Consider the following 13,115-nt stretch of genomic DNA (forward strand, 5'->3'; position numbering starts at 1 on the left):
CTACTAGACATCTTCTGCAGAAGATGTCTTTTTATGTTTTCCTGGGGACGTATCTGGTGCTCGGCAGAACAGAAATTTCGGTTTGCCAGCTATTGTAGCTACAGGCCAGATACTTGCAAGATGTTAACTGTGAGTTCATTTGCCCACCACCTAAATTAGCAATCTGCTTTCTATGTGAGTTGCGTAAGAATATGTAATTTAATATAAAATTTCAAAAATAAATTTTGATTTAATTAATATACTTACCAACTCACATATTGAATTCCCTCCCAGCCTGCCCCGCAAATTTTTTAAAGGGGTATATGTTTTAATACGGGATGAGTTTCACCGGTATACATCCTGCGCAGGCGCAGTACACCGGTAGTCTAAGGACCATGCCTTATATGGCATACGGTTTTTGTTTCAGAGTTATTTCCCCATGTTGCCATGTAAGAGTGCTTCCATGTCTTATCACAAAACGAAGTTATTGCTTAGGGTTTCCCTAAAAATGAACGGATCATTTCAGTGGGAGTGAGGTTTCAACATGGCGGCGGTCGAGTCACGCGTGATAGGTCACGTGACGGTATGACCTCGACTCTTGTATAGCTTGGGTTATAGGTCAAGGCCGTTCTTTTTTAGGGGGTTGCTTCCCCTTTGGGGTGAAGCGTAGTTCAGTGTCCTAGCACTTTAACTGAAGTTAATGCTTTCTATGTGAGTTGGTAAGTATATTAATTAAATCAAAATTTATTTTTGAAATTTTATATTTAGAGTGTAGGTTGGATCTGGTGTGATATGCCAGAGGATTACAGGTTGAAAAGGGATGATTTTTTGTTAATCATATCCCGCCATGAAATAACAGGTATGATTATGTGAGCACTTATCTATCATAACTTGTTGTGCTCCTTTGTAAGCATGTTGTTGTATTATCATATGTTTTTTAAATAAAATGTTGTTTAAACCAAGAGGGTTGATGTTGTTCTCTCTCCCTGCAGGTTGAAGCCCGCGGAGCCACTTTGCTGGTCCTGGAAGTGGCGCGTCTCTTGGGGAGGGAAGAGACCGGCATCGCCACGGAGACAGAAACACAGCTGATGAGGCTGCTAGTGCCTGTCATGAAACTCTACACAGGCAAACAGGTGACTTAATTCTGTCTTTCTCACTCTCTCTCTCACTGTCACAGACGGTCTCCTGTCCACCCAGCCGACCTTCCCCTTGACCCTGCTTGTGACCTCGATGTTTGATGCCCTCGCAAGGGGCACGGTACTCTGTAAGCACCCAAAACCTCAAAGAGATAACTGGCGGAAACCTTCCTATTACTACCGCTGATGGGGTCTATGTCGACCAAAAGAGTGGGATGCCCTGTAGGTGGATTTCCTGTAGGTGGATTCCCTGTATACAGGGAATACCACAGGGTGTAGTTCCTATAGCGTTTTGCTGATATCGCTGAAAGTCACGTGATGCTTAGCGACATCGGTAGAATTTGATGTTTTTCTATCTTTTTTGATATTTCTTAGAAATTCGAGTATGGTTTGCAAGTTTTATTGAAAAACTCCACCCTGTGGGATTCCCTGTATACAGGGAATCCCCCTACAGGAACTCCACCTACAGGGAATCCCACTCTTTTGGTTGACATAGACCCCATCAGCATTACTACCTTAGTATGTTTTATGTTGAAAAGTATATTTAGAGAAAAACAAAACTCAACACTGTTGTTACTGAACTGTGCCTTGCCTGACTGGGGCACTCAGGACGGATTAAAACGGATCAAGTCACCGTCACTGTGTCAACCAAGAGAGCCTTTTGGCTCCGCCCCCTTTGACTGACTAAATGTCATGGTCTGGACAGCCGTGACACATACACATGATAATAATAATAATGCATAATATTTCTATAGCGCATGTATCCAGGGTTTAACCCTGCTCAAAGCGCTGTACAATCAAAATACTACGACAACACAACATTATTTAACATGCAATCACACACATATCAATGAATAACACACGGCTCTATAAAACATCACAAACGCATGCACGGGCACACACACGCACTACATAAAACAAATTGCACAATAATACATTATCACAAACATACGCACTCACGCAGTCAAAAAACACATACGTGAAAAACTAAGCACACACACACACAGAGACACATACACACAGAGACACACACACACACACACTTGGTTATAATACCAGGTGCTATTTAGTTAACTTACGTTTATTCTCCTCTTCCACACCTTTGTGTACTGTGTACATAGAACAGCAATGTCAGATGCCATCCACATACACTTCTTTATTTTCTTTGTGTGTTAGCTCATTGTTGGCAGAGATTTACAGGGCGTATTTTTAAATGCAGTTAGAAGTTTGGACTATTTCAGCTTGAAGATGTTATACCATTTATCCCCGAGTACGCTAGTACAAGGGCTCAGCAGACTTTAATTGTGTGTCTGTCTGTCTGTCTGTCTGTCTGTCTTTCTCCACTTAACAGCTTATTATGTCGCGACACCACTCTCACATTTTTACACATATACACACAACTTCCATCCTCATACCGCACCATCTAAAACTTCACCCTGATAGTAACATTTCCAACATTTATTGAGCTGGTATATACACATGTGTATCCACACGTCCACAAACTCCCCTGACTGGGGTTCAAAATTCCACTTGCAACAAGCTTGCTGCTGTACATTCCTCTTTAAGTAAAAAAACAACCTGACCAGGGTAAAAATGTCTATCCATGTACACCCAAACATTTAGCTGTTCTGAATCACTATTCCTCAGCCACAATTACATACGTTCAAAACAAACATATTGTTGTTCAATCAGGTTAATACTTTTTGGCATAATCGGGCGCAGAGTGGGGAGATAGACATAACCACAGGCAGCAATTATCCACTTTTTTAAACACAAAATTTAGAAATGCACCCCCTCCGCTTCTCTGTATCCAATTGCCCTCATCTGTACCAGCGAATCAGCAGGCCCCTGGCTGACGTCTCAGCTCTGTTTTGCCCATTACGTACTATACTTGCAGAAGTAATCTGGTGGAGTCCACCAACCAAATCACTCTGTTTAGCACGCCAACCCCTGGCTCTCACAGGGTGAGAAAGACTAGCAATGGATACAGGTCGGTAATGGTGCAGCCACAGGACCCTCCTCCACTGAACCAGGCCACAACAACATGGCCTTTTGTAAGGGCTCAATCCTGGGAGGATCCTGCAGATATCGTTAAAGTTACTGAATAGTGTGTGCTTCCAAGCAGAATTACTTTCGCCTGTGGCCATGTCTATCTTATGCCAACAAATTGCTAGCAATTTACCCCACATCTGCCCGCCCTAATTATACCTATGAGCTGTCTCTCTAAGTTCGCAACAAAGAGTGTGTTGCCCCACTCGCTGAGGTGTACACCATCTGCGGCGAGGCACCGGCTGTCGTTGCTTATGTTACAGCAACTGCTAGATTAACTTAAAATGAAAAGTTATTCTATTATACGCCTAACTTACCCCCTCCCCCCCCCCCCCCCCCCCCTTCAGATGAACACTTGTTATTGTTGCGAATTGATTTTAACAACTTGCCCAATTTACGAAACCTGTGAAAATCCGCCATCTTGTGTCACTGGGTTCCCTAAGTTATTCCCTTATGTATACCCGTACGGCTTGTGATTTCCACCTTCCCAATATCTTTATCTCTTCCATTGTCCTACCGCTTATGACAGCTGTAGTTGCAGCTCCAATACGGAACGAAGGAGAAGAAAATCGGTTTACCTGCCAGCCCAGGGTGGCCGCACCCTTTTTCAAAACTGCCTGAAATTGGTACCTTGTTAAAGGAGCGCCACTGAAATGCTTAAACAGAAGACCTGGTCCGGCTGGTCTCGCACTTATGTAGGCTCTCATGCACCGAACTGGGCACACCTGGCGATGACTACCTACTGTCTTCAAATGTATCACTGAACCTATCTGATGATGTGTTGGTAGCCTCCCCTTTCTTGCGACAACTGACTTCTCCATGGGAGGAGCTACCACAGCTTGAACAGGCGTGTCTGTATGAGCAGTTGTCGCGAGTGCATCCCCTTTTTCTGTTGAAATAATGGCACGCGCCCCCACCTCTTTTGGCACTGTCCCCCCCTTGGGCCGACTGAGCTGGAGGTGACCTAACAAGGGATGAGGTCACACTTGGTGGCTTACAGAACAGCTGCAACCACAGCTGGTTGTCGATGTTTCCCCACGGGCGCGTTGGGTCTGCTTCCTTTACTGTGCGGAATTGCTGGTCATAGAGCAACCAGCCATTGCCCGGGAAATCCCGGGCCGCGCCTCTGATTAATTCCGCATAAGCCAGCATGTCCTGCAAACATTCAGGGTGGACCACCAGGTATACCGACATGTAAATGTGGAACGCACTGGTCCACTGCGCCAAGGACATTTCTCCTTTTCCCCTCTTTTCTTCCTTTGGGACCAGGCGCCCCTGGTCGTCCAAGACATAGGCCACTGTCTGCCTGTCCTCTTGCCTGTCCATAAAGGATTTGGCAAGGAGAATTGCCAGGTCGATGGATTTCCCCTCCACAATCTTTCTTCTGACATCATGTGCCACTGTTATAGAGAGGTGGTCCATTCTATGACCCCTGTGTCCTCCCGCCCCTTTCTCGAAAGCGTCTTCCAAAAATCTCAGCCTCTCACGTAATTCCCGTATACTTGGATCGGTTCCGCTCGTGGGCGCTGAAGTGCGGGCATCCGACGATGTTGTCGCATCCTGTCTGGTCTCTCGCCCATCATCCCACCAGTCTCGCTGGCTCGGGCCAGGCTGCCCATGGCCACCGTCTCGCTGGCTCGGTCCCGGCTGCCCATGGTCCCCGTCTCGCTGGCTCGGTCCTGGCTGCCCATGCCCACTCGGCCCTGGTTGCTGCTGCACTGGGCTGCGTGACCTCAGGCTGGCTGGTCGCCTGCCAGCCCCCCGGCGTTGAGGTCGTCCTCTCCCACACATCTGTAACACTCAGACTATAACTAGTTGAATTACCGTGTTAGAACCCAGTGTTGTTCTTCCTTCTGCCGTTTCTGTGGCGGCAAGGTACAGCCTGATGTGACCACAGCTTTAGGCCCCAATTATTTAAGGTTCTTGCCCAAGTATTTTTTAGTAGAACTTGTCCCCCCTAAATTCGACAATTAAAAACATGTCTGCGTTTGATATTAAACTTTTCAAACTTATTGTGATTGCTATTCCTTCATTATTAGTAATCACTGTCAAGTTCTGTCCTCGAATTCCTTAGTTCCCATTGAAAACAGTACAGCACTACATGGGAGGTAACTTGTGACCCCCTATGAAGAGTACTCTGTTATCCGGTAGTTACCTCCCTTCCTTTAATTTACCCTTACATCCATGAAAAACGAAACCGTCATGTTTTCCAAATTGTCGTGCTGTACCAAAATTGACTGCGCTGTCAATCTCCTATCCCTGTAAACGTGACCAGGCAAATTACAACATGCCCCCCGGCCTTTACTAGCACCAACTTCCCCCCTTTTCTGCGACTATTATGAGTGGCTGCTGACTCGGTCACTTCGACAGTGTGCGTAAGACGATCAGCTCCCGGCATGTATCACCCCTTTCCAATATGCTGACCGAATTTTGCTACAAAATACACGAGCTACAAGGCGACTGCTGAGAAAGTTGTGGTATCCTAGAGATAGGATTCCCCATGAAGAAGTGTCAGTCAAAAGTATTGCCTACCGTGAACACTCACCACACCCCAGCAAAAAGTAGGTCACGGTGTCGTGGCCGCCGGTTCCGCGGTTTTCCTTTGTCTTTCCCTCGACTCCGATGTGACTCGTCAGACACTACCAAAACTTCGTTCTCCTCGTCGAATCGATGTAAAAAGTGAATTGCTTTTAAATTGAAACTGCTATGCTACTGTTGTAGGTCGAGCAAAACCAAGGTGACTAGTATAGCTAGACAAATTGAAGAAAACTGGAGCTAGAAATTGCGCCACAATTTCGGTGCTGGTCTAACATCCAGGGTGTTTTGTCTCCCGACCAAGCTGTTTGAGAATAACCCAAAATGCTGACACAGTAGCCTGCTGAATAGGAATAAAACCAATTCAGCATACAGGAGTACGTCGTTCGCCCGACATAACAACATTTAAGATTGAGGCTTAAATGTCTATGTTGGGAAACTAACAGCAGACTTTAATTGTGTGTCTGTCTGTCTGTCTGTCTGTCTGTCTGTCTGGACTTAACAGCTTATTGCTGGGAAACTACTGGGCGCAGTTCGTTCAAAAGTTGATACACTAACTTGATAATAGGTCCGATTGATCGTATTAAAACTTCATAATGTTACCTGGGACCTAAATGCGAAATAAACCACAAAAAAACCGACTTGGCGGTGGGAGGAATTCGCGGAGCCACAGCCAGCCAGGCAGTCTGATAGAACAGCCGAACTCGTCACACATTGACGAGAAATATAGCGTCATAAAAAGATTACGTCACGGTCAAAAGTCTTTGACGTCTTTTTCTCTCGCGCGGTGTGTGTGTGTGTTCATTTTGTGCACATGTGTTAGTGTTACTGTTTGTGTGTGTGTGTGTGTGTGTGTGTGTGTGTGTGTGTGTGTGTGTGTGTGTGTGTGTGTTTGTGTGTGTGTGTGTGAGTGTGTGAGTGTGTGTGTGTGTGTGAGTGTGTGTGTGTCACTGTGTGTGTGTGTGAGTGTGTGTGTGTACTCGTATGTGTATGTGTGTGTGTGTGTGTGTGTGTGTGTGTGTGTGTGTGTGTGTGTGTGTGTGTGTGTGTGTGTTTGTGTGTGTGTGTGTGTGTGTAAGAAAGAGAGAGAGAGGGAGAGGGAGTGAGGGAGAGAGAGTGTGTATGTGTGTGTATGTGTGGGTGCATTTTCACTGTGATCAAATAAAAGAGAAAGGCCAGTCACCACGCACATCCTCGGCTCGCATGCAATGTATTTATATAGCAAAGGGAATGCCTGTAATTCACACAGATCAATCACTTGGTCTTAAACGTGCACAAGACAAAAACGTTCATACTGGGGGAGCGAGCCAGTCTGAAGAGTACTCGGGTCCAGCGCGAGCGTTTTTTATTATTTCAGTGTTGAGAATCAGCCGGCTTAGGGAACTGATGTTAAGTGCATGTACGTCTTCTACTGTAAGATAAATTTTAGCTAGATTGATTTCACGTGCACAAAATGCTCTGAGCGTCCATACAAGTTATAAGTATCATTGCAGATATAAACAGCAGGAATAATTTTCTGTTATAAGTATTTTACTGTGGTATTTTGAACAGGCGATTGCCCTTGCATCAGAGGGACTGGAGTGTTTTGGAGGACAGGGCTACATTGAGGACACTGGCTTGCCGTCCATTTTGAGAGATGCTCAGGTAGGATTGACTTATTGTTTTGTACATCCCCCAAACAAATTTTTAAAAAGTCAGATTTTTAAAAAGATGGAGTCTTAATAAAAAATGGGGGTAAATTTACAGATATTATGAACAGAACATCTGAAAGATCCGGGTCTTAACTCTTACCAGTTCATTGTATTTCATGCTGAAAACAATTAAATAAGGGGATGACCAAAAAATCTTAAGTTTTATTTTCATTTCTTCAGGTAATTATCACTTGTTGTATATCGAATTGATCGAAGCTCTTGAAATGTTCTTGCATATATGCATTGACAACGATCTCACATGCTAGGGGTCGAAAACACACTCAGACCTGCCCTTTTAAGGGAGGTAACCAGTTTACTGACACCACCACGTCTCACCCACTAGGGGAGGGGTTATGGCCTGAGCCAAACCGGTTCACGGGTTTCGACCCTCCTGGATTTTCTTTCTCGCCTATGCAGCAGGGGTGGGGGGGGGGGGGGTACGGGCGGTCTTTCTAGGCTACGTCACATACCCCCTCATTCCCGCCTTTTCGGCAGGGGGCTGCTACAGCTACCCACCCCTTTCGCCCACGCGGCCGGATAGGGGTGAAGCTGAGCGACTGCCTATGCAGCAAGGGGCGTACGTGCATCCTTTCCAGGCTACGTCACATACCCCCTCACTTTCGGACGGAGGCTGCTACAGCTACCCACCCCCTTCCGCCCACGCGGCAGGATGGGGGTGAAACTGGGCTACCACCAACGCACCAAGGAGGGGATGCAGGTTCGCTTTCAGCGACTTCGCTGGAAGCTGCTTCAGGTCACATTGTTCATTCACAGGGGCTCAGCTATTGTCTACCATCAGCTCCCCCGCCGAGCTCTGACCTTTGGCAGGACACCTCCTCCGCGCTAGGGGACACAGACTCCTATGCGGAGGAAGCATGATAACCACTTCTTTCTTCCCGCTGGCTTTGGGCAAGCCATGGAAGCAGCGGCAGAGGTATTGTCTAGATATTTTCCGGAAGGGTGATCTCTATGGACGGCCAGACTCTGAAACCTTCCAAGAGTCTCCGTCAGTCGCCTACCATATGGCACAGCTACAGGCTAGGCCCGCACCTTCATGTAGCGACCTTCAGCCAAAAGCTTTTCCACTTCTTCACGCACACGGCCAGGCGCCTTCGTCAGCCAGCCCTTGGCTAGCTTCAGACGTACAGGCCGCCCTCTTCACACTGTTAGTGCAGAAGAAGCTGACGCTTTCTAAGACGTCACGCAACATGATCAACACCTTTTATCTGCCAAGGACGACACTTCCGATCCCTCCAGAACTTGTCACCCTACTCCCCAAGCCGTTCAACCAGAATGCAGAGGTTTCTTTTGACGTCTCTTCTCTCTGCTCCTTGGAGGAAATCGGTCGTGCTTTGCTGGAGTTGTTATCTCTGTCAGAGACTCTTCTTCATTCACTCACCAGAGCATTAACTGCTTCACTGGATCCTTTCCAATTCTGTGATGACTCTTCTGAGAATGACGTGGCCACACTGTTTTCCGCAATGGCCAAAATCAACTCGAAACAAATGAAACTTTCGGCTAAGCTTGATGCGCACGCCATTTTTAACAGAATAGACCTGCTACTTTCACAGGCCAACTTCTTTTAACAGTCTACTGTCGATTCTCTCAGATTGTGGGGGTTCTAGCATCCATACTCAGACAAATGGAGTCTGTGGCCACGCTTGTACCGCTAGGGAGGGTCCACAAGAGGCCTTTTCAGGCAGCCCTCAAGTCCCTATGGGACCCCATCACACAGGATTGGTACATGCTAACATTCCTCTTTTACAAGAAGTCCCTATAGCGCTGCCCCCACCAGACTTACATCTTTTTACAGACGCATCTTTGTCCGGCTGGGGAGCACACATGGACAATCACAGTCTCAGGGCTTTGGACGCAGCCCCAGCTTCTATGGAATATCAACCGCCTAGAACTGGAGGCAGTTGCACTCAGCCTGGAAGTCTTCCTCAAACTAGTCAGAGGTAAGCACATTCTACTTCACACGGACAACGCGACTGTGGCTGCCTATATCAACAAGCAGGGAGGAGCACGCTCCCCCTCCTTGTCAGACAGGGCATGCGAGATTCTGACGTGGTGTCAGCTTCACCAGGTCACCATCTCAGCAAAGTATCTGCCCGGCAGACTCAATACTCTGGCAGACTCCCTGAGCCGGTCCTCACAAGTCCTGCACACAGAATGGACAATAACGCACAAAGCGCTTCAGCGTCTGTGGGTCCAGGCAGAGAAGCCCATGATAGACCTCTTTGCAACCAGATATTCAAAGAGGCTTCCCATCTTCGTGTCCTTCTTTCCAGGATCCAGAGGCATGGCAAATCAACGCTCTGGAGATCCTGTGGACGGGTCTTCACGCCTATGCATTCCCTCCCTTTCCTCTACTCAACAGCTAGTACTGAGGAAAGCCGCCTGCTCTTCTTCTGGTTGCTCCCATGTGGCCAGCGCAGCCCTGGTACCCAGACCTCCTGCGTCTGGCCCAAGGCCCCCCCATACCTCTAAACCTTGTGAAAGGAGACCTGGTCCAACCCAGGGCAGGAATCCCACACGACGCCCCCCAGTACCTCCTCCTTCACGGATGGAGGTTGTAAGGTCGGCCCTACATCGCTCAGGCGCATCCAACCGTACGCTCGACCTGGTACAAAAGGCTCACAGGGCTTCCATCTCATCTGTTAACGCCTCTCATTGGTCAGCGTGGTCAAAGTGGTGCGAAAAGAACCGAGTTAACTTGATCTCACCTCGCTCGATTCATGTAGCGAACAACCTTGTAGGAAACTGGCACACACGTGAGCACGATGGGCATGATCGGTAACCAAGGCCGTAAGCAGCAGCAAGTAACATCTTTTTAGTTGGTTATAGCTCCCTTAAAAGGGCAGGTCTGAGTGTGTATTCGACCCCTAGCATGTGAGATCGTTGTCAATGCATATATGTGAGTTGGGTAAGTACATGTATATTAATCAAATAAAAATTTCTTACTGAAAATTTCGATTTTCAGTAATTAACCCTGCTATAACACAACGATCTGCTGATAACGATGTTGGTGTCAAGCCAGTACAAGTTTGAACTTTTTCCAGTTGAGCGATACAGATGCATTCACCACCAGACTGAAGTCTCATTTGTTACAGTTTAGATCTAAAGCTGATCTAACAGTTATACTGCTTATAAATTGAGTACTTCAGCGGTTGGCCCTAGATCTAAGTTCACACAGCTACTCGATCTGAAAAGAGCACAGAGCAAACACAAAATGAGTGTTTATGTTCTGACAAATTCTTTATAAAGTTAAGACAGAAATGCTGAATGCTTACAGTATAATTTGTTTCGATACTCGGTACCACTGGATCGTGTGCACCTAGAGTCAAGCACAGACTGTGACACAGTGATTCCACGAAAGCCGCCATCATGATGTAAACAAACCATGCTCGACTGTGACAACCACCGATTTAATGAAAATGACATCTTAAACCATGATGAAATAAACATATTTTATCGCTATGATTAAAAAAGAAACTGTTGCAATGCTCTGTTAATTATAATACACTCAAAGCCTTGGATTACTGCTGGAGTGAAAGGAATTGGGAGCGAGTGCTTCCAAGCTAAAAATAGAAACGGGAACACTTGCTGTCTCGAAGCAGTGGGTATTTGCTGCCAATTTTCTTTGTTGCTCAAGTCTTCAGTGCCACTATTTGCTCAGAACTAGAAACATGATCATCATCTGAGTACAGCCAATCAACTTCAGGCTCAAATGAACTAGCTGTGCTGTAATATCAGCTTGCGAAGCTTCCTGACTGTCAATCACGATAGTTTGCAACAATAGCGAACAGATCACAGGCGTACCAAAATATATATCAGGAAAACCATGGTCATAGTAAGCAAAGTATTGATCGTTTTAAAATTCTGTCAACATGCAACGATAATTTAATCAATAAACTGTTTGTGTTGTTATTTTGAGTGCTTAAGAGGGCTTGTCCTTAGAATAAAGTAAATGTGAATTTCCGTAGTGTCAGTCATCCGAAGCTATCTTCGGATGGTCAAGGGAGTGAACTGGTAAGAGTTAAAAAGGGGGTCTTAAAAATGGGTTAAATTCCACTGTAGTGTTGTCCCGCTGGTTTTTGTCAGTGTTTCTTCATGCCAATTAACTTTCTGTGCCTCGTGTATAGTGGTTTGCAACCTCAAAGTAGCAATTCTTGCACAAATACAAAAACAAATCATGGAAATGTGAGGTGTAGTGGGAAAACTTTCGTTTATTGGTCTCAAATTTGTGCAAAACAAGAAGTCTGATCATAAGACATAACTCTGCCCAAATCCTAATGATATTTCGCAGAATGTGTTTGGAATCTTTTCACAGGAAAATGATACATTGCCAAGGTTTAAATGCAGGTGTTGACAATCTGGGAAGGCACAACCAACATTCTGTCCCTGGACGTTCTGCGCGCCCTTGTCAAGTCCCAGGGCAGCGTCCTTCGAGCTTTCAATGATGATGTCAACAGTCGTCTGGAATCCGCTGCGGGCCATGCTGACCTTGATGAGGCTGCCAGCAAGGTCAGGAGAGGGGCTGAAAGCATTCTGGGATTTGCTGCCAAGAACCAGTCGCAGCTTGAAATTGCCGCCAGGGATTTTGCTTTCAGCATTGCACGAGTTGCCATAGGTAGGTTTGTTTACTGTAAAGTTTGTTGTTGTGGTTATTTTCTTGTCTTTTGCTGTGTAAATCTGCTAAGATTTATAGGTAAACTTTCAGCAAATTTTTCCGAGGGTATGGGTGAGGTAACATTTTACCTGAGTTAAATGAGTTGATTAATTTGTAAGCCTCCATGCTAAAATGCAATACCAAAGTCCGGCCTTTGTCGAAGATTGCTTGGCCAAATTTTCAATCAATTTCATTGAAAAATGAGGGTGTGACAGTGCCGCCTCAACTTTTACAAAAAGACGGATATGACATGATCAAAGACATGTATCGAAAAAATGGAAAAAACGTCTGGGGATATCATTCCCAGGAACTCTCATGTACAATTTCATAAAGATCGGTCTAGTAGTTTACTCTAAATCGCTCTACACACACACACAGACACGCATACACCACGACCCTCGTCTCGATTCCCCCTCTATGTTAAAACATTTAGTCAAAACTTGACTATATGTAAAAAGAGAACAATCCTGGGAATTCAAAAAATGATCCAGGCTTTCTGATGATTAAAGGGAAGTAATCATGATATTCCATTTGTCAAGAACAAGCACAGTTCCTTCCCTTACACTAAATAAGGCAATTTAGTTCGGACAAATCGGTAACCAAAAGTACTTTGTAAAATGGGAAAGAATGAATAAGAATGAATACTTTCACAAGTTTACAGCTGTTACATGTATTGTGTGAGTGTTGGTGTGTGCTGGCACCTGTTTTGGGGCATGTTGTTTTGTTTTTGCTGTTTAACCCCTTCACTGCCACAGTATAACAGCATTTTGGCATTGCTGTGTGCCAGGGCAAAATTTCGCTTTCTTCGGTAGGTTCACTAATCTGTTCACTGCTCAATCATTTATAATAATAATAATAATAAATGAGCATTTAGATAGCGCAACATCATAACTTTACAATTATGCTCTTTGCGCTTGACACATTTATTGAGATATCTCTTAGATCTTTGGCATGTGTTTTGCTTATACCCTTGGCTATTATAGGATGACATGATCATTGGACTTTGTTTGTGATTGTTATTGTAAAAATTGATATACAGTGGAGTCTGGGTAC

The 13,115-nt window shown here is 45.5% G+C and overlaps 1 protein-coding gene across 1 annotated transcript in view; it reads left to right on the top strand.

Annotated features, from left to right (window-relative positions):
- The window catches only part of LOC138975882 (acyl-CoA dehydrogenase family member 11-like), a 55,482-nt gene that overhangs the window by 35,333 nt on the left and 7,034 nt on the right, over window positions 1–13,115 (top strand). Inside the window, exons 9-11 of the mRNA XM_070348656.1 lie at window positions 972–1,112; window positions 7,251–7,343; window positions 11,756–12,023. Of these exons, the coding sequence (XP_070204757.1) occupies window positions 972–1,112; window positions 7,251–7,343; window positions 11,756–12,023 (502 nt within the window). The remainder of the gene's footprint in view (window positions 1–971; window positions 1,113–7,250; window positions 7,344–11,755; window positions 12,024–13,115) is intronic.

The sequence above is a fragment of the Littorina saxatilis genome, linkage group LG9 (assembly GCF_037325665.1).
Source record: "Littorina saxatilis isolate snail1 linkage group LG9, US_GU_Lsax_2.0, whole genome shotgun sequence".
Lineage (NCBI taxonomy): Eukaryota > Metazoa > Mollusca > Gastropoda > Littorinimorpha > Littorinidae > Littorina > Littorina saxatilis.